The sequence below is a fragment of the Symphalangus syndactylus genome, chromosome 11, assembly GCF_028878055.3.
Source record: "Symphalangus syndactylus isolate Jambi chromosome 11, NHGRI_mSymSyn1-v2.1_pri, whole genome shotgun sequence".
Lineage (NCBI taxonomy): Eukaryota > Metazoa > Chordata > Mammalia > Primates > Hylobatidae > Symphalangus > Symphalangus syndactylus.
The window spans coordinates 17,474,678-17,496,146 of NC_072433.2; the positions used below are offsets into that span (position 1 = coordinate 17,474,678).

Consider the following 21,469-nt stretch of genomic DNA (forward strand, 5'->3'; position numbering starts at 1 on the left):
AGAAACCCTTCTGGCCCGGTGCAGTGGCTCACACCTCTAATTCCAGCACTTTGGGAAGCCAAGATGGGTGGATCACTAGAGATCAGGCTTCTGAGACCAGCCTGGCCAACACGGTGAAATCCTGTCTGTACTAAAAATACAAAAAAAATTAGCCAGGTGTGGTGGCAGGCACCTGTAGTCCCAGCTACTTAGGAGGCTGAGGCATGAGCATCACTTGAACCACACAGGCGGAGGTTGCAGTGAGGCGAGATCATGCCACTGCACTCCAGCCTGGGCAACAGAGTGAGACTGTGTCTCAAAAGAAAAAAAAAAAAAAAGGCCGGGCGTGGTGGCTCACGCTTGTAATCCCAGCACTTTGGGAGGCCGAGGTGGGCGGATCACGAGGTCAGGAGATCGAGACCACGGTGAAACCCCGTCTCTACTAAAAATACAAAAAAAAAAAAAATTAGCCGGGCGTGGTGGCGGGCGCCTGTAGTCCCAGCTAGTCGGAGAGGCTGAGGCAGGAGAATGGCGTGAACCCAGGAGGCGGAGCTTGCAGTGAGCCGAGATTGCGCCACTGCACTCCAGCCTGGGCGACAGTGAGACTCCATCTCAAAAAAAAAAGAAAAAAAGGAAACCCTTCAACCCCCAGAGGACAAAAATGTTCCTAGGAGTCCTTCAGGTTACAAATCATATTTATTAAGTACCTATTTTGTGCCAGGCCCTGAAAATAGGTTCAGGAGGGAAAAAAAGTATATAGGGGCCATAACCTCAGGAAGCTTATGAAATGTCTGCTGGTGGTGTGATTATTTAAACAAATAATCACACATATATAATTCTATAACTTCAGTGATTAAATTGTAAACCGGGCGCCGTGGCTTATGCCTGTAATCCCAGCACTTTGGGAGACCAACGCAGATGGATCACCTGAGGTCAGGAGTTCGAGACCAGCCTGGCCAACACTGTGAAACCCCTATCTCTACTAAAACTACAAAATTAGCCAGGCATGGTGGAGCACAACTGTAATCCCAGCTACTCTGGAGGCTGAGGCAAGAGAATTGCTTGAACCCAGGAGGTGGCGGTTCTAGTGAGCCAAGATCGCCCCATTGCACTCCAGCCTGGGCAACAAGAGTGAAACTCGGTCCAAAAAAAAAAGGTAAATCGTAAAGTTGCTGAGGAAGCTTGTTACCCAACCAAACTGGAGCCTGCTTCCCAATGCAGTAAGGCCTGACATCTATATGGAGGCTTTACATGAGGGTGTTTATTTGCAAGGCACCAAACAAGGAGAATCTGTCAGCTCACACTTAAGACCTGACCTCCCCAATGGCTTACAAGCCAGAGTGTTTGTTTGTTTGTTTGTTTTTTGTCAGTCTTACTCTCTAGCCCTGACTGGAGTGCAATGGCGCGACCTGGGCTCACTGTAACCTCCGCCTCCTAGGTTCAAGTGATTCTCTGCCTCAGCCTCCCAAGTAGCTGGGATTACAGGCGTGCACCACCACACTCGGCTAATTTTTGTATTTTAAAGAGAGATGGGGTTTCACCATGTTGGCCAGGCTGGTCTTGAACTCCCGACCTCAGGTGATCTGCCCACTTCGGCCTTCCAAAGTGCTGGGATTACAGGTGTGAGCCACTGTGCCTGGCCCAAGCAAGAGTTTTTAAAGGGAGGGGTAAATTTCAGAAAAGCAGAAGTTACAGGCAAAATTGTATATCAGTACATGAGGTTATACATTGGTTTGGCCTAAAAAGATGGAATATCTTTTTTTCTTTTTTGGTGGGGGAGATAAGGTCTCACTCTGTTGCTCAGGCTGGAGTGCAGTGGTGGGATCATAGCTCACTGCAGCCTGGATCTCCCAGGCTCAAATCAAGCAATCCTGCCACCTCAGCCTCCCAAGTAGCTGGGACTACAGGCATACAACCATGCCCAGCTAATTTTTTTTTTTTTTTTATGGAGATGAGGTCTCACTATATTGCCTAGGCTGGTCTTAAACTCCTGGGCTCAAGCAATCCTCCTGCCTCAGCCTCCCAAAGTGTTGGGATTACAGGCATGAGCTACCACACCCGGCTCCAGTGGATCCATTTGATTTGGGTCTGGGTTTCTGAAAAACAACTCAGGGACATATGTTAAGATGTTATCTTTAGTTTTTATAAAGAACCAAACATTGCCGGGCGCGGTGGCTCACGCTTGTAATCCCAGCACTTTGGGAGGCCGAGGCGGGCGGATCACGAGGTCAGGAGATCGAGACCACGGTGAAACCCCGTCTCTACCAAAAATACAAAAAATTAGCCGGGCGTGGTGGTGGGCGCCTGTGGTCCCAGCTACTCGGAGAGGCTGAGGCAGGAGAATGGCGTGAACCTGGGAGGCGGAGCTTGCAGTGAGCCGAGATCGCGCCACTGCACTCCAGCCTGGGTGACAGAGCAAGACTCCGTCTAAAAAAAAAAAAAGAACCAAACATTTTATGACTCAAACTTCTTAGGCTGTTGTTTTGAGCTACTATTGCTTTCTTGCTTATCAAGTTGCTCAGGGCTAGCTAGGTGTAGGGACTTTCCCTTAAAGGAACTCGAGATTTTCCCTTATTTCCATACTTCGTTGGGAGGGCCAGTCAGGCCCCTAAGAGGGGTCCCTGCTCCATCTCAAAATCTGTACCAGAGGACTTAACCAAATCTGGGAGGAAGGCCTTGATGAGAGGAAGACCTGAAGAGTTGGGACCTAAAAAGTGTGTAGGAGTTAGCCAGGTGATATGCAGAGGTGGGTAGAAGTTTTTCTGGCGGAGGGAAACCCTACTGTCAAGGGAGAGTGAAGCACTTCCTGAGGCTGGAGCAGAAAGAGGAGATCCAGCAGAGCCAATGGAAGGCTTTGCTGAGAATCCCTAAACAGCTCTTGATGCATTTAAAGAAGGCAACGCCAATCCATTAGAAAAGAATATTGGTGTCAAAACAGTCTTGTTTAAAGCTGAATACCTGTGTGCTCTCTTTGGCAGCACATATACTAAAATTGAAATGATACAGAGAAGATTAGCATGGCCCCTGCACAAGGATGATAGGCAAATTCATGAACCATTCCATAGTAAAACAAACATACAAAAAGGCTGACTACGGCCGGGTGCGGTGGCTCACGCCTGTAATCCTAGCACTTTGGGAGGCCAAGGCGGGTGGATTGCCTGAGCTCAGGCATTCGAGACCAGGCTGGGCAACACGGTGAAACCCCATCTCTAATAAAATACAAAAAATTAGTCGGGCATGACCAGCCTGGGCAACACTATGAAACCCTGTCTCTACTAAAATACAAAAAATTGGCCAGGCGTGGTGGAGTGCACCTGTAGTCCCAGCTACTTGGGAGGCTGAGGCAGGAGAATTGCTTGAACCTGAGAGGCGGAGGTGCAGTGAGCAGAGCTTAAGCTCACACCATTGAACTCCAGCCTGGGCGACAGAGCGAGACTCCGCCTCCAAAAAAAAAAAAATGCTGACTATCTGACTACACTCCTGTAATCTCAGCACTTTGGGAGGCAGAGGCCAGAGGATCGCTTAAGCCCAGGAGTTCAAGATCAGCCTGGGCAACATAATGAGACCCCTATCTCTACAAAACAATTAAAATATTAGCTGGGCCTCATGGCACACGCCTGTGGTCCCAGCTACGTGGGAGGATTCCTTGAGGCCAAGAGATTGAGACTGCAGTGAGCTATGATAGCACCACTGGACTCCAGCCTGGGAGAAAGAGCAAGACCGTCCATATATATATATATATATATATATATATAATTTTTTAAATTTATTTTTAATTTTATTTATTTTATTTTTTGAAACGGAGACAGAGTCTCGCTCTGTCGCCCAGGCTAGAGTGCAATGGTGTGATCTCAGCTCACTGCAACTTCCACCTCCTAGGTTCAAGCGATTCTCCTGCCTCAGCCTCCCGAGTAGCTGGCATTACAGGCACCTGCCATCATGCCTGGCTAATTTTTGTATTTTTGTAGAGATGGGGTTTCACCATGTTGGCTAGGCTGGTCTTGAACTCTAACCTCAGGTGATTTGCCCACCTTGACCTCTCAAAGTGCTGAGATTACAGGTGTGAGCCACCGTGCCCGGCCAAGACCGTCTATAAAACAACTGAATAACCAGCTGAATAAAAGCTGAATAACCAGCATCCAACACATTATCTGGTACATAGCTACATTGTGTAAATCACTGGTGAATTCAAAAAGCACAAATAACAAAAAAAGAAAAAAAATGAATTCAATAAACACATGTACTTTGAAAATGTATTTTAGGCAGGGTGCGGTGGTGATCCCAGCACTTTGGGAGGCTGAGGCAGGTGGATCGCTTATGCTAAGGAGTTTGAGACCGGCCTGGCCAACATGGTGAAACCCAGTCTCTACTAAAAATACAAAAATTAGCCGGGCGCAGTGGCTCACGCCTGTAACCCTAGCACTTTGGGAGGCTGAGGCGGGCGGTTCACTTGAGGTCAGGAGTTTGAGACTAGCCTGGCCAACATGGTGAAACCCCCTCTCTACTAAAAATACAAAAATTAGCCGGGCATGGTGGTGCACGCCTGTGCTCCCAGCTACACAGGAGGCTGAGGTAGGAGAATCGCTTGAACCCGGGAGGCGGAGGTTACAGCGAGCTGAGATCGCGCCATTGCACTCCAGCCTGGGCGACAAAATCGAGACTCCGTTTCAAAAATATATATATATATTAGCCGGACAGTGGTGGCAGGTGCCTGTAGTCCCCGCTACTCGGGAGGCTGAGGTAGGAGCATCGCTTGAATCCAGGGGGTGGAGGCTGCAGAGAGCCGAGATCGCGCCACTGCACCCCAGCCTGGGAGACAGGGAGAGACAACGTCTCAAAAAAAAAAAAAAGCCAAAAGGAATTTCCCCTAGGGAGGCACGGGGTGTTCCCTTCTCGGCACGCAGGCCCCTAAAATCCCTTCGGGCCGGCGGGTGTTGGGAGACCAGGCGCCTGGGAGACCCGGGCGATGTTAGGGGTTGCGAGCAGGCTCGCTCGACTGGGGAACTGGCAGCAAGACTGCCAGGAGGCGGAACCTAGGGCGCTCGGCGACGCGGTCCTGCGGACTGTCGCTAGTGAGGCAACCGCCGGCCCGGAAGGGGCTGATGCGAACTGGGGCCACGGCAGCCATCGCGCTTTGCAGTTCGGTCTCCTGTTGTACGGCCAACGCCAAGTAGGGGATTGCGTTCTCTCCAGTCGCAGGTGAGTGACAGCCCCTCCTTCTGGCAGGACCGGTGGGCAGCAGCTATGGATCCCCTAGAAGGCGCACTTTTAGGGCCAAGATCTACTCTGGGTCCCTGCCTGTGGCACTGCGTGAAGGGGCGAAGGGGCACCTGTTTTTCACCCCGGGGTTAGGCGGCGCGAGGGAGAACAGGTCTCATCCATGCTCCGCGGGACCGTCTGATAGCCCTCGGGGCAGAACACTGCTGCTGTCAGACGCTTGGTCTTTTCAGGAAAGAACGAGGTGGCTGCAGGCAAGCCCCTTCCTTCCCCTGGGCCTCAGTTTCCTTACCTGGTAAGGTGAAGGTGGCGGGTCTCACTGACAGCTCAAGAGGCTATGACGCGCGGCCTGGTGTTTTCAGCGCTCCCAATTAGCGTAGAGGCAAATTGAGCTTCCTTACTAGTACTGGTTAACGTTTTCCGTAGCCCAAAGTCCCAGTTAAGTGGAAAAAAGATACACTGTTGAGAAAACTGTACTGATTTTTATTTTAATTTTTTAAATTTTTGTTGTTGTTGTTTTGAGACAGAGTTTCCCTCTTGTTGCCCAGGCTGGAGTGCAGTGACACGATCTTGGCTCACTGCAATCTCCGCCTCCTGGGTTCACGCGATTCTCCTGTCTCAGCCTCCTGAGTAGCTGGGATTACAGGCGCGTGCCACCACGCCCGGCTAATTTTTGTATTTTTTTTTTTTTTTTTTTTTTTGAGACGGAGTCTTCGCTCTGTCGCTCAGGCTGGAGTGAAGTGTCACGATCTCGGCTCACTGCAAGCTCCGCCTCCCGGGTTCACGCCATTCTCCTGCCTCAGCCTCCCGAGTAGCTGGGACTACAGGCGCCCGCCACCACGCCCGGCTAATTTTTTTGTATTTTTTAGTAGAGATGGGATTTCACCTTGTTAGCCAGGATGGTCTCTATCTTCTGACCTCGTGATCCGCCTGCCTCGACCTCCCAAAGTGCTGGGATTATAGGTGTGAGGTACCGCATCCGGCCTAATTTTTCTATTTTTAGTAGAGATGGGATTTCTCTATGTTGGCCAGTCTGGTCTGCAACTCCTGACCTCAGGTGATCTGCTCACCTCGGCCTCCCAAAGTGCTGGGATTAAAGGCATGAGCCGCCTCAGTGGGCCACTGTACTGATTTTTAAGGTGCTGAAGCTTTTCCAAGTAGATTTGTTTTAAAACAGCTAAAACTTTGACATTGTTAGCTGACAGAACCAAATTCGTCAGCAATTTAAGGTGTTTGGTACAGTGGACAAAATGAGGTGAAGAAGTCTTTTTAACTTGAAAAATTAAACCTAGTATTATTTATTTGTGTGTTCTTACATCAGCCTTTATATTACTAAGTGTCTTTGAAGACGTCCTATATTCCGTGTTAAAATATCAGTGAAGAGTAAGTCGCATTGAAACAATGAAAGAAGGAAAGAAAAGGAACATTTATTGACTACTATGAGTAAGGCACTAGCTGTCATTTTACAGATGACAAATAAATGGTGGTGCCAGTATAGCAAAGCAACATATCTACTATTATACCTTTCAGTAGACTTGTGTCTGTCACCAAAATGTTTTGAACTTAAAAAATGTCAAGATAGTTCATTGGCATTTTCTGAGTTTGTAGTAAAGGAAGGTGTCTTCATTTTAGAAATGTCAGAGATGCACTGTAAGTAATTACAAATATTAGCAGTTTAAATAAGGTACATTTTAACCTTCCTTTGACTTGCATTATTGTACTGGAATAGAAATTCAAGCAAGAATTAAGAAAAAAGATGAGTCTAACAGAAATGAAAATCAGCCTGGGCAACATAGCAAGACCCAGTCTCTACATTAAAAAAAAAAAAAATGTGCTGGGTTCAGGGCCCTGGCTAGTAGGCCAGTAGTCCCAGCTACTTGCTGCTGAGATGGGAGGATTGCTTGAAGCCAGGTCAAGACTATAGTGACCTGTGATCATGCCACTGCACTCCAGCCTGGGTGACAGAAAAAGACACTGTTGCTGAAAAAAGAAAAAAAAGAAAAAAGAAAAAAGAAATAGAAAAAGAAATGAAAATCATTGCCACATCATTTGAAGCTTACAAGTTAGAATGCTATATTACTATTTCTTTTCTCTTTTCTTTTCTTTTTTTTTTTTTGAGACGGAGCCTCGCTCTATCACCCAGGCTGGAGTGCAGTGGCTCCAGGCTCACTGCAACCTCCACCTCCAGGGTTCAAGTGATTCTCCTGCCTCAGCCTCTCAAGTAGCTAGCATTACAGGTGTGCATCACCACACCCTGCTAATTTTTGTATTTTTAGTAGAGATAGGGTTTCATCATGTTGGCCAGGCTGGTCTTGAACTCCTGAACTCAAGTGATCTGTCCGGCTTGGCCTCCTAAAGTGCTTGGATTACAGGCGTGAGCCACGGTGTCCTGCTATAGGTGTATTTCTACAGTTACTTTTTTTTTTTTTTTTGAGATGGAGTTTCGCTCTTGTTGCCCAGGCTGGAGTGCAATGGCGCGATCTCCAGCTCACTGCAACCTCCGCCTCCTGGGTTCAAGCGATTCTCCTGCCTTAGCCTCCTGAGTAGCTGGGATTACAGGCATATGCCACCACACTCGGTTAATTTTGTATTTTTAGTAGAAACGAGGTTTCTCCATGTTGGTCAGGCTGGTCTCGAACTCCCAAGCTCAGGTGATCCGCCCCCCTCGGCCTCCCAAAGTGCTGGGATTACAGGCATGAGCCATCTCCCCCAGCCTTCTACGCTCATTTCATTAAGTACTCACTTGGCTGAGCATAGTATTTCTACGCTCACTCACTTTAAATACTCATCCCAACCCGGATTTTCACTGTGTTGGCCAGGCTGGTCTCGAACTCCTGACCTCAAGTGATCTGCCTGCCTCGGCTTCCTAAAGTGCTGGGATTACAGAAATGAGCCACTTGCCCAGCCCTCACCTTGACCACTGTTTAAAATTTTCTACTATTTATATTTGTCATGGTTTTATCCTTAGTTTTCTTTTTCTTTTTTCTTTTTTTTTTTTCTTTGAGACAGAATGTTGCCCTGTTGCCTAGGCTGGAGTGCAGTGGCATGATCTTGGCTCACTGCAACCTCCGCCTCCCGGGTTCAAGCAATTCTCATACCTCAGCTTCCCGAGTAGATGGAACTACAGGTGCCCACCACCACACCCGGCTAATTGGGTTTTGGTTTTTTTTTTTTTTTTTTTTTTTTTTTTTTTTTTTTGAGATGGAGTCTTGCTCTGTCACCCAGGCTGGAGTGCAGTGGCGTGATCTTGGCTCACTGCAACCTCCGCCTCCTGGGTTCAAGCGATTCTCCTGCCTCAGCCTCCTGAGTAGCTGGGATTACAGGTGCACGCCACCACACCCAGCTAATTTTTGTATTTTTAGTAGAGAAGGTGTTTTACCATGTTGGTCAGGCTGGTCTTAAACTCCTGACCTCGTGATCTGCCTGCCTTGGCCTCCCAAAGTGCTGGGATTACAGGGGTGAGCTAACGTGCCTGGCCTATTTTTGTATTTTTTCTTTTGTAGAGACGGGGTCTTCCCATGTTGCCCAGTCTGGTCTCAAACTCCTGGGTTCAAGTGATCCCCCCACCTCGGCCTCCCAAAGTGCTGGGATTACAGGCGTGAGCCACCGCGCCTGGCCTATTTTTGTATTTTTTTTTGTAGAGATGGGGTCTTCCCATGTTGCCCAGGCTGGTCTGAAACTCCTGGGTTCAAGTGATCCCCCCACCTTGGCCTCCCAAAGTGCTGGGATTACAGGCATGAGCCATCATGCCCAGTTCATCCTTATTCTCTCTTTTTTTTCTAAAAGACGAAGTCTCACTTTGTTGCCCAGGTTGGAATGCAGTGGTGTGATCATAGCTCGCTGCGTGAATTCTTGGGCTCAAGCAATCCTCCAGCCTCAGCCTCCTGAGTAGCTGGGACTGCAGTTTCTTGCTACCATACCCAGGTAATTTAAAAAAATTTTGGTACCGGGCATGGTGGCTCACATCTGTAATCCCAGCACTTTGGGACATCGAGGCGAGTGGATCTCGAGGTCAGGAGTTCAAGACCAGCCTGGCCAAGATGGTGAAACACCGTCCCTACTAGAAATACAAAAAAATTAGCTGGGTATGGTGGTGGGTGCCTGTAATCCCCGCTACTCAGGAGGCTGAGGCAGAGAACTGCTTGAACCCAGGAGGTGGAGGTTGCAGTGAGCTGAGATTGCACCACTGCACTCCAGCCTGGGCGACAGACTGAGACCTTGTCTCAAAAAAAAAAAAAAAATTTTTTTTTAGAGATGGGATCTTGTTATGTTGCTCAGGCTGGTCTTTAACTTCTGGTCACAGGTGATCCTCCTGCCTTGGCCTCCCAAAGTGCTGGGATTACAGACATGAGCCACTGTGCTCAGCCTGGATATTTGTATTCTAGGACAGTTACTACATCCATTTCACCATAGCATTACCATGCTTTCCATCCCAAAGTTATTAGTGCATTGATTCTACAATCATACTCCAATGTCATATTTGCCTCTTTAGACTATTATGTCCCTTATTTTCTCCCAACAGTACTTTTTGGGTATTTGTATTTTGTCATCTTATGTGTATTTTTTTTTTACAGGACCCCTGAGAACTAATGTGTATTTTTTATTTTTATTTTTTTGAGGCAGGGTCTCACTGTCACCAAGTGCATGCTATCATGTCTAGCTAATTTTTGTATTTTTATAGAAATGGGGTTTTTCCATGTTGCCAAGGCTGGTCACAAACTAAATGTGTGTGTGTGTTTTTTTTTTTTTTGAGACGGAGTCTCGCTCTGTCACCCTGGCGGGAGTGCAGTGGTGCGATCTCAGCTCACTGCAACCTCTGCCTCCCAGGTTCGAGCGACTCTCCTCCTGAGTAGCTGGGATTACAGGCATGTGCCACCACACCCGGCTAATTTTTGTATTTTTAGTAGAGACGGGGTTTCTCCATGTTGGTCAGGCTGGTCTCGAACTCCCTAACTCAGGTGATCTGCCCACCTTGGCCTCCCAAAGTGCTGGGATTACAGGCGTGAGCCACCGTGCCCAGCCCTTAATGTGTGATTTTATTTATTTATTTATTTATTTTTTCGGGGGATGGAGTCTTGCTCTGTCGCCCAGGCTGGAGTGCAGTGGTGCAATCTCGGCTCACTGCAAGCCCCGCCTCCTGGGTTCACGCCATTCTCCCACCCCAGCCTCCGGAGCAGCTGGGACTACAGGCGCCCACCACCACGCCCAGCTAATTTTTTTTTATTTTTGGTAGAGACGGGGTTTCGCCGTGTTAGCCAGGATGGTCTCGATTTCCTGACCTCGTGATCCGCCCGCCTCGGCCTTCCAAAGTGCTGGGATTACAGGCGTGAGCCACCACGCCCTGCCAGTTTTAAAAAGTAAATGAGCCGGGCATAGTGGCCTATGCCTGTAGCCCCAGGTACTCAGGAGGTTGAGGTGGGAGGATTGCTTGAGTCCCCGAGATTGAGGTTGCGGTGAGCAGAGACGGCGCTCCTGAACTCTAGCCTGGGTGAAAGGGAGACTCTGTGTCAAAAAAATAAAAAGTGGCCGGGCGCGGTGGCTCACGCCTGTAATCCCAGCACTTTGGGAGGCCAAGGAGGGCGGATTACAAGGTCAGGAGATCGAGACCATCCTGGCTAACATGGTGAAACCCCGTCTCTACTAAAAATATAAAAAATTAGCCAGGCGTGGTGGCAGGCTCCTGTAGTCCCAGCTACTCGGGAGGCTGAGGCAGGAGAATGGCGTGAACCTGGGAGGCGGAACTTGCAGTGAGAGGAGATCGCGCCAGTGCACTCCAGCCTGGGCGACAGAGCAAGACTCTGTCTCAAAAAAAAAAAGTAAATGGTTTTGTGTAATTACTCATGTAAATCAGTTTTAAATATTAAATGCCATATAACCTTTTTAAAATTTGCTTTTAAAATTTTTCTATAATAGCTTTTTTGAGATATAGTTGATATACCATAAAATCGACCTTTTAAAATTGTACAATTAAGTGTTTTTAGTATAGTCACAATGTTGTGTAAACATTGCCACTATCTAATTCCAGAACATGTGATCATCCCAAGAAGAAACCCAGTACCCATTAGCAATAATTCCCCATTTTTCCTTCCTTCAGTCTGACAACCACTAGTATACTTACTCTATGGATTTATCTATCCGGGATATTTCATTTAAATGAGCCATCCATGTTAGTTTAATGGAACAAGGCTTTAAGAAGTTACTTGTAATCTGAGATTCTGTTCCATTACATCCTTTGCAGTGGTTTTCATGTTACTTGAGTAGATCACTTTTCTAATCTGCATAGAGACTTTTCCTGTTTGGTATTGGTGCAATAAATAAATCTGCTGACGTGTGTATGTTTCCTTGTTCTTGACCTTTGCTCTTCACGTCTTAATAGTGTGTTCATGGTGTTGTGTAACCTGTTTTCTGGGCTCAGGTATCTGTTTGCAGCTAAGTAACTTTTATTCTTAGTCGGGCATTTTTACTTCTACTTAAAACAACAATAAAAAAAGTTAATTCTGTTTCTAATTACTCCTAGTTTGTTTTAAGGTTCCTAGAAACCACAATTTTTTTTTTTTTTTTTTTTTGAGGCAGAGTCTTGCTCTGTCGCCCAGGCTGTGGTGCAGTGGCTCGATCTCGGCTCACTGAAACCTCCGCCTCCTGGGTTCAAGTGATTTCCCTGCCTCAGCCTCCTGGATAGCTGGGATTACAGGTGTGTGCCACCACACCCAGCTAATTTTTTTATTTTTAGTAGAGATGGGGTTCTGCTACATTCGCCAGGCTGGTCTTGAACTCCTGACCTCGAGATCCACTCGCCTCGGTGTCCCAAAGTGCTGGGATTACAGGTGTGAGCCATTGTGCCTGGCTGAAACCACAATTTTAAAGAAATACATATATTATTATTTTCTAAAGCAGAGTTTGTGTCTTCTTAGATTATCTCTCTTGGGACAAATTTTACAACAGCAAATTGGTACCATCCTTATGCAAAAAATCCTTTTGCTGTCAAGGCTTTTCACCATTCCTTAGCTCTCACCTACCAACAGTCATCTTCAGTGAGGACTTTGCCACTTGATTCACAGTCTGTATCAGTGCCCTCCAGTCTTCCAGGTGATTATACTGCCTGTCAATGTGGACAGTGTACCCTCTAGCTTAGCTTCCAGTATCTTTCACCTCCATTTTTCTTTATCTGTCCATGCCAGAGCCAGGCCTTGGAGTTTGCCACCACCCAACCCTGAACTTCTCTTGAATTCTTGAACCCCCTATATTCTCTTCCACTTTGCTGGCACAATTCTGGCCCACCTTTCACCTCTCTCACCCTTTTCTGTTTTTGGCTTAGAAAAACAGAACCTGGGAGGAGAAGTGCCAGGCTGGAGTGCAGTGGCACCATCTTGGCTCACTGCAAGCTCCGCCTCCCAGGTTCCTGCCATTCTCCTGTCTCAGCCTCCCGGGTAGCTGGGACTACAGGCGCCCGCCACTACGCCTGGCTAATTTTTTGTATTTTTTAGTAGAGATGGGGTTTCACTGTATTAGCCAGGATGGTCTCGATTTCCTGACCTCGTGATCCGCCCGCCTTGGCCTCCCAGAGTGCTGGGATTACAGGCGTGAGCCACCGCGCCCGGCCAGAATTTTTGTATTTTTAGTAGAGATGGGGTTTCACCATGTTGGCCAGGATGGTCTCGATCTCTTGACCTTGGGACCGCCTGCCTCAGCCTCCCAAAGTTCTGGGATCACAGGCGTGAGCCACTGCACCTGGTTGCCTCACTTCTTAATAATAACAACAACCAGGCTTATTTTGTGCATTTTACCTCATTTGATCTTTATACACCCTGAGAGATTTTTCAGGAGAAATTTATAACTTGTCCAAGGTCACACACTTTATGAATCCTGGAGATAGCCTCTGCTCTGCTTTAAGCACCAAAGTGCTGGGATTACAGGCATAAGGGCAAAGGTTTTTTTGTTTGTTTGTTTGTTTGTTTGTTTTTTGAGACAGAGTCTCTCTCTGTCGCCCAGGCTGGAGTGGGCAGTGGCGCAATCTCGGCTCACTGCAAGCTCCGCCTCCCGGGTTCACGCTATTCTCCTGCCTCAGCCTCTCCGAGTAGCTGGGACTACAGGCGCCCGCCACCACGCCCGGCTAATTTTTTTGTATTTTTAGTAGAGACGGGGTTTCACCGTGGTCTCGATCTCCTGACCTCGTGATCCGCCTGCCTCGGCCTCCCAAAGTACTGGGATTACAAGCGTGAGCCATCGCACCCGGCAGGGCAAAGGTTTTAAGATGGCAAAGTACGGGTTACCCGCAGTGAATGGCAAGCAGTTTACTTTGACCTAGGGAAAGCTGCAAGTAAGAAAGTAATATGTGTTGCCGGGTGCGGTGGCTCACACCTATAATCCCAGCACTTTGGGAGGCTGAGGTGGGTGGACCATGAGGTCAGGAGTTCAAGACCAGCCTGGCCAAGATGGTGAAACCCCGTCTCTACTAAAAATACAAAAATTAGCCAGGCATAGTGGTGGGCACCTGTAATCTCAGCTACTCAGGAGGCTGAGGCAGGAGAATGACTTGAAGCTGGGAGGTGGATGTTGCAGTGAGCCGAGATCGCACCACTGCACTTCAGCCTGGGCGACAGAGGGAGACTCCATCTCAAAAAAAATAAGAAGGGTAGAGACAAATTTTGAGGTTAAGATGGTTGTTGAGGAATGTGACATAAGGTTCTTAACCAGGTGGTTCCTGTGAGAACCAAAGAAAGCATGAGTCTTCACTGCAAGAAACTGATAGGACTAGGGATGAGTGGATGTGGGATATGAGGGAGGTGAAGGAATTACTTGTCAGAGTCATGAGCTGGAGTGATTTTATTTTTATTTTTTATTTTTGAGACTGGGTCTCACTCTATCACCCAGACTGGAGTGCAGTGGCGCAATCTCACCTTACCGCAACCTCCGCCTCCCAGACTATCCTCTTGCCTCAGCCTCCTGAGTAGCTGGGATGGGTGCATGCCAGTATGCCTAGCAAATTTTTTATTTTTTGTAGAGACAGGGGTCTTGCTTTGTTACCCAGGCTGGTCTTGAACTCCTGGCCTCAAGTGCTCCTCCCACCTTGGCCTCCTGAGTAGCTGGGATTACTGGCATAAGTTATCACACCCAACCCTGAAAGAGAGAGAGAGAGAGAGAGAGAGAGAGAAAATAATTTTTTTTTTTTTTGGAGACAGAGTCTCACTCTGTAGCCCAGGCTGGAGTATAGTGGCTGGATTTCAGCTCACTGCAGCCTCTGCCTCCTGGGCTCAAGCCATTCTTGTGCCTCAGCCACCTGAGAAGCTAGGATTATAGGCATGCACCACCACGCCCAGCTAATTTTTGTATTTTTAGTAGAGTTGGGGTTTTGCAATGTTGGCCATGGCTGCTGGTCTTGAACTCTTGGCCTCAAGTGATCTGCCTGCCTTGGCCTCTTGATGTCCTGGGATTACCAGTGTGAGCCATCACACCCAGTCAAAAGTATATTTTTATATATGTGATTAAAAAAAATTTTTTTTTTTTGATACGGAGTTTTTTTTTTGTTTGTTTTGTTTTTTTTTTTTTTTTTTTTTTGAGACGGAGTCTTTCTCTGTCCCCCAGGCTGGAGTGCAGTGGCGCGATCTCGGCTCACCACAACCTCCACCTCCTGGGTTCACGCCATTCTCCTGCCTCAGCCTCCCGAGTAGCTGGGACCACAGGCGCCCGCCAACACGCCCGGCTAATTTTTTGTATTTTTTAGTAGAGACGGAGTTTCACTGTGTTAGCCAGGATGGTCTCGATCTCCTGACCTCGTGATCCACCCGCCTCGGCCTCCCAAAGTGCTGGGATTACAGGCTTGAGCCACCGCGCCCGGCCCTGATACGGAGTTTTGCTCTGTCGCCCAGGCTGGAGTGCAGTGGCGCGATCTCGGCTCACTGCGACCTCCGCTCCCTGGGTTCAGACAATTCTCCTGCCTCAGCCTCCCTAGTAGCTGGAATTACACATGTGCGCTACCACGCCTGGCTAATTTTTTATTTTTAGTAGAGATGGGGTTTTGCCATGTTGGTCAGGCTGGGATGTGATCTTTCTTAAGAGGCTTTTTTCTCTCTTATTTTCCATATTACCCTATTGGTTTATCAAGGGATATATCAAGTAAATACTGAAGTTTTCTACTATGATTTAGAAGATTTTTTTTTTTTTTTTTTTTTTTTTTTTTTTTTTTTTTTTTTTTTTTTGAGACAGAGTCTCGCTCTTTCACCCAGGCTGGAGTGCAGTGGCGCGATCTCGGCTCACTGCAAGCTCCGCCTCCCGGGTTCACGCCATTCTCCTGCCTCAGCCTCCTGCGTAGCTGGGACTACAGGCGCCTGCCACCTCGCCCGGCTAATTTTTTGTATTTTTAGTAGAGACGAGGTTTCACCGTGTTAGCCAGGATGGTCTCGATCTCCTGACCTTGTGATCCGCCCGCCTCGGCCTCCCAAAGTGCTGGGATTACAGGCGTGAGCCACCGCGCCCGGCCCGATTTAGAAGATTTTTTATACCATTCAGTAATGGCCAGGCATGGTGGCTCACACCTGTAATCCCCAGCACTTTGGGAGGCACAGGTGGGAGGATGGCTTAAGCCCAGGACTTTGAGACCAACCTGGGCAACATAGTGAGACCCCTGTCTCTTAAAAAAAAATTGATAATGTGATTACACTTTGAAAGATACAGAAAGATAACACCCAGAAATTTACCACCTGGAACCAATTGCTAATAAGACCAACATAAAGAGAAAAAGTGTTTTTATTCCACACAGGTATAATAGACTTGGAAACTTACTTTATTAATATAACCTTTCTTCTTCTCCTCTTTCTCTTCTCCCTATTTTTCTTCCTCCCTCTCCCCAACCACCCACAACGAGGTTTGATAAGTACCTCATAGGTCGTATGTACTATAATGTATTTTTTTATTTTTTGAGACAGGATCCTGCTCTGTTGCCCAGGCTGACGTACAGTGGTACAATCATGACTCACTGCAGTCTTGACTTCCCAGACTCAAGGGATCCTCCTAACTCAGCATCCCAAGTAGCTGGGACTACAAGCATGAGCCACCATGCCCAGCTAATTTTTTTTTCATTTTTTGTAGAGAGAGGGTCTCACTATGTCGCCTAGGATGGTCTTGGACTCCTGGGATCAAGCCATCCTCCTGCCTGTACCTCCCAAAGTGCTGGGATTACAGATGCTAGCCACCGTACCCAGCCTAAAATTTTTCTTAAGTAACACTTGTGACACATATCTTTATACATAAAACTTGAAACTTTTCTATATTTAGGATAATTTCTTTTTCTTTTTTTTTTTTTTTGAGACCGTTTCACTCTGTCACCCAGGCTGGAGTGCAGTAGTGAAATCTTGGCTCACTGCATCCTCCTCCTCCCCGGTACAAGTGATTCTTGTGCCTCAGCCTCCCGAGTAGCTGAGATTACAGGCACTAGCCACCATGAACAGCTAATTTTTGTTATTGTTGTTGAGATGAAGTCTCGCTCTGTCGCCCAGGCTGGAGGGCAGTGGCGCGATCTTGGCTCACTGCAACCTCCCCTTCCCGGGTTCAAGCAATTCTGCCTTTGCCTACCGAGTAGCTGGGATTACAGACGCGCCACCACGCCCAGCAAATTTTATTTTTTTATTGTATTTATTTATTTTTTAAGAAAGAGTCTCGCTCTGTCACCCAGGCTGGAGTGCGGTGGCACCATCTCGGCTCACTGCAAGGTCCGCCTCCCGGGTTCACGCCATTCTCCTGCCTCAGCCTCCCAAGTAGCTGGGACTACAGGCGCCCGCCATCACGCCCGGCTATTTTTTGTATTTTTAGTAGAGACGGGGTTTCACCATGTTAGCCAGGATGGTCTCAATCTCCTGACCTCATGATCCGCCCACCTCAGCCTCCCAAAGTGCTGGGATTACAGGCGTGAGCCACCGTGCCCGGCCGAATTTTTGTGTTTTTAGTAGAGACCAGATTTCACCATGTTGCCAACCTGGCTGGTCTTGAACTCCTGACCTCAAGTGATCCGCCCGCCTCGACCTCCAAAAGTACTGGGATTACAGGTGTGAGCCACCGTGCCCAGCCTCTATATTTAGGATAATTTCTTTTTTTTGTTTTTGTTTTTTGAGACGAGTCTCGCTCTGTCACCCAGGCTGGAGTGCAGTGGCACAGTCTCGGGTCACTGCAACTTCCGCCTCCCAGGCTGAAGCAATTCTCGTGCTTCAACCTCTGAAGTAGCTGGGACTACAGTCGCGCACCACCATGCCCAGCTAATTTTTGTATTTTTAGTAGAGACAGGGTTTCACCATGTTGGCCAGGATGGTCTCAAACTCCTGACCTTAAGTGATTCACCCACTTAGCCTCCCAAAGTGCTGGGATTACAGGTGTGAGCCACTGCACCTGGCCTATATTTAAGATAACTTCTAAAAGTAGAGTTCTTGGGTCAAATGATATTAACAGATATACTATTACCTAATTGATTTTGTACCAATTTATACTGCCACTAGATGTGCCTCTTTTACCACATCCTTTCTGGTCCTGGCTGTTATAATTCTTTTTCATTTTGCTACTTTAATGGACAAAGAATGGTTTCTACTTGATATTTTAATGTCATTTTGTGTTTTTGTTTTGTATTGTTTTTAAGACAGGGTCTCACTCTGGCACCTAGGCTGGGGTGCAGTGGTTTCATCAGGGCTTACTGCAGCCTCAACCTCCTGGGCTCAAGTGATCCTCCCACCTCAGCCTCCTAAATAGCTGGGACTACAAGTGCATACCACCACGCCTAGCTAACTTTTTATTTTTTGTAGAAACAGGGTTTCGCCATGCTGCCCAGACTGGTCTTGAACTCCCAATCTCAAGCGATCCTCCTGCCTAGGCCTCCCAAAGTGCTGGAATTTCAAGCATGAGCCACCCCACTCAGCCCACATTTTGTTTTTTATGCACAGTATAGATCATATTAGACCAGCCTGGATAAGAGTGTGTAATACTTTGTAGTAAAGTTGCTGTAGGATTATCTACTCAGATTTGGTGTTTAACAGCATTGGAGTTTAATGTATGTTGGTGTTTAATGTTGACTACTAAATTCAAACTCTTTTTTTTTTCAGACCCTATCAGATTTGGATATGTCCTTCATATTTGATTGGATTTACAGTGGTTTCAGCAGTGTGCTACAGTTTTTAGGTAATGTTGGTCCTTTGTTCTCTACAGTTATCCCCTTTGGTCTTATTTATTTAATAGTGCTTATCTGTGTCAAGTCTCTTTATATATAAGCCAGTAGTTAAGAGTAGTTAAGAATATGGGCTTTGAAATCATACATAAATGTTCAATTACTCATTGTATCCCTTTTAAATTAAGTAATCTTTGGCAAATTACTTTTTTCACCTTAGCCTAAGTTTTCTTATCTGTAAAGTGGCAGTAATAATTCCTACCTCTTAAGGTGTTGGGAATATTACTAACAGAAATATCTACCATTTATTAGCTAGTTTACCTATGTGCTTTAATGCTTTATGTCATTTAATCCTTACAGGGTTATTATTAAAATGCATGTTCCATAAAGTAGCCTGTACACCATAAATAGCAGTTTATAATATGCCAAATGCGACTTCTTTACCCAGTAGTTCTTTTTTTTTCTTTTTTTAATTTTATAGATGGAGTCTTGCTATGTTGCCCAGGCTGGTGTTTTGTTTGTTTGTTTGTTTTTTTCTGAGATGGAGTCTTGCTCTGTTGCCCAGGCTGGAGTGCAGTGGCGTGATCTTGGCTCACTGCAACCTCTACCTCCCAGGTTCAAGCGATTCTCCTGCCTCAACCTCCCGAGTAGCTGGTACTACAGGTGTGTGCCACCACACCAGCTAATTTTTGTATTTTTTGTAAAGATGGGGCTTCGCCATGTTGGCCAGGCTGGTCTTGAACTCATGAGCTCACGTGATCCACCCACCTCAGCCTCCCAAAGTGCTGGGATTACAGGCGTGAGCCACTGTGCCCAGCCTTGCTACAGTTTTTTTTTTTTTTTTTTTTTTTTTTTTTTGAGACAGAGTCTCACTCTGTTGCCCAGGTTGGGGCGCAGTGGCGCGATCTCGGCTCACTGCAACCTTCGCCTCCTGGTTCAAGCAATTATCCTGCCTCAGCCTCCCGAGTATCTGGGATTACAGGCATGTACTATCATGCCCGGCTAATTTTTGGTATTTTTAGTAGAAATGGGGTTTCACCATGTTGGCCAATCTGGTCTCGAACTCCTGACCTCAAATGATCCACCCGCCTTGGACTCCCAAAGTGCTAGGATTACAGGCGTGAGCCACTGTGCCCGGCCTGCTTGCTACAGTTTTTAGGTAATATTGGTTCTTTGTTCTCTATAGTTATCTCCTTTAATTTTATTTATATAATAGTGCTTATTTGTGTTGAGCCTCTTTATATATGAAGCAATAGTTAAGAATAGTTAAGGCCGGGTGCGGTGGTTCACACCTGTAATCCCAGCACTTTGGGAGGCCGAGGCAGGCAGATCACGAGGTCAGGAGATCAAGACCATCCTGGCTAACATGGTGAAACCCCGTCTCTACTAAAAATACAAAAAATTAGCTGGGCATGGTGGCATGCGCCTGTAGTCCCAGCTACTTGGGAGGCTGAGGCAGGAGAATCGCTTGAACCCGGGAGGTGGAGGTTGCAATGAGCCAAGATCGCACCACTGCACTCCTGCCTGGGTGAAAGAGCGAGACTCCTTCTCAAAAAAAAAAAAAAAAAAAAAAAAAAATGGGCTTTGTAATCATACAAATATGTTCAATTACTCATTGCATCCCTTTTAAATTATATAATCTTGGGCAAATTACTTCTTCGTGACACTCATAGTAGTGACAGTCATAGAAGTAGATTCCTTAATGATAAAATATATATATAGTTCTCCCCCTAAAACTAAAAGATTAGGACATCAAACAATTTACTTCTTAGACTTAAGCATGGACAAAGGAGTAAGTATTATTTTAGTATGAATTTATTCAAAAACGGATGGCCTGAAACTATAATTGCCTAATGTCTTTAAAAGTTTGTTTATTTCAGTCAGGTGTGGTGGCTCACATGTAATTCTGTGGAGGTTAGACAATTAAACATGTAAAAAATAAAGTTTGACTGGGCGTGTGGCTCACGCCTATAATCCCAGCACTTTGGGAGGGCAAGGTGGGCAGATCACTTGAGGCCAGCCTGGCCAACATGGTAAAACCCCATCTCTACCAAAAAATACAAAAATTAGTTGGGCGTGGTGGTGCACACCTGTGGTCTCAGCTACTCAGGAGGCTGAGGTGGGAGGATCACTTGAGCCCAGGAAGTCAAGGCTGCAGCAAGCTGTAATCACGCTACTGCACTCCAGCCTGGGCAACAGAGTAAGATACTGTCTCTAAATAAATCAATTATGTTCAATATGAAATTTAGCAGTTCAATTCCAGTCTATTATAAATTGGTCAATGCTGCCTTTTTTCTATTTATCAGTTTATCTATCAATCAATACCTGATTGATACTTCTAAAAGTAATCAGCATTTTGGCATTGTAGATATGTTAAGGCAACACACATATTCTATTGACTGGGTTGAAGTTTGGTTTTATAATTATCTGAATTCCCAAATCATGAATAGATTTATTTATTTATTTATTTATTTATTTATTTATTTTTGAGACAGAGTCTCACTTTGTCTCCCAGGCTGGAGTACAATGGCATGATCTCAGCTCGTCACAACCTCCACTTCCTGGGTTCCAGTGATTCTCCTGCCTCAGCTTCCCAAGTAGCTGGGATTACAGGCGTGCGCCACCACACCTGGCTACTTTTTGTATTTTCAGTAGAGATGGGGTTTCACCGTGTTGGCCAGGCTGGTGTCAAACTCCTTACCTCAGGTGATCTGCCCACCTCAGCCTCCCAAAGTGCTGGGACCAGAGGTGTGAGCCACTATGCCCAGCCATGAATAGATTTAAAATAGCTTTTTTAAAACTGAAAATAGGTTTAGAACTTCAAGCTTAATTGGGCCAAATTTAAATTCATTTGGATAATTAGTATCAGATATCACTTTGACCAATCATAGCTCTTGCTTTGCAGGATTATATAAGAAAACTGGTAAATTGGTATTTCTTGGATTGGATAATGCAGGAAAAACAACATTGCTACACATGCTGAAAGATGACAGACTTGGACAACATGTCCCAACATTACATCCCAGTAAGTATATTCCTACATACAATGTGATACTTGATCAAATGATGCTGAGTCATGTGCACTAACCAAAAGTGTTTTGTTTTGTTTTGTTTCAGACAGGGTCTTTCTCC

At 46.4% G+C, this 21,469-nt stretch overlaps 1 protein-coding gene and 1 non-coding gene across 3 annotated transcripts in view; both read left to right on the plus strand.

Annotated features, from left to right (window-relative positions):
- The first annotated feature begins 2,941 nt into the window (after positions 1–2,941).
- LOC129457985 (U6 spliceosomal RNA) lies at positions 2,942–3,048 on the plus strand. Its single transcript, XR_008649500.1, has one exon. It is a non-coding gene; the product is annotated as a U6 spliceosomal RNA (small nuclear RNA).
- A 1,818-nt stretch (positions 3,049–4,866) lies between these two features.
- The window catches only part of SAR1B (secretion associated Ras related GTPase 1B), a 33,125-nt gene continuing 16,522 nt past the window's right edge, over positions 4,867–21,469 (plus strand). The window contains exons 1-3 of one of the 2 annotated variants that reach the window (XM_055299541.2): positions 4,867–5,178; positions 18,276–18,351; positions 21,243–21,362. In XM_055299541.2, coding sequence (XP_055155516.1) covers positions 18,294–18,351; positions 21,243–21,362 — 178 coding nt within the window. In that variant the 5' untranslated portion in view covers positions 4,867–5,178; positions 18,276–18,293. Of the gene's footprint in view, positions 5,179–18,275; positions 18,352–19,426; positions 19,497–21,242; positions 21,363–21,469 lie in introns of those variants that run through there. The other variant, XM_055299543.2, reaches the window with a different exon arrangement.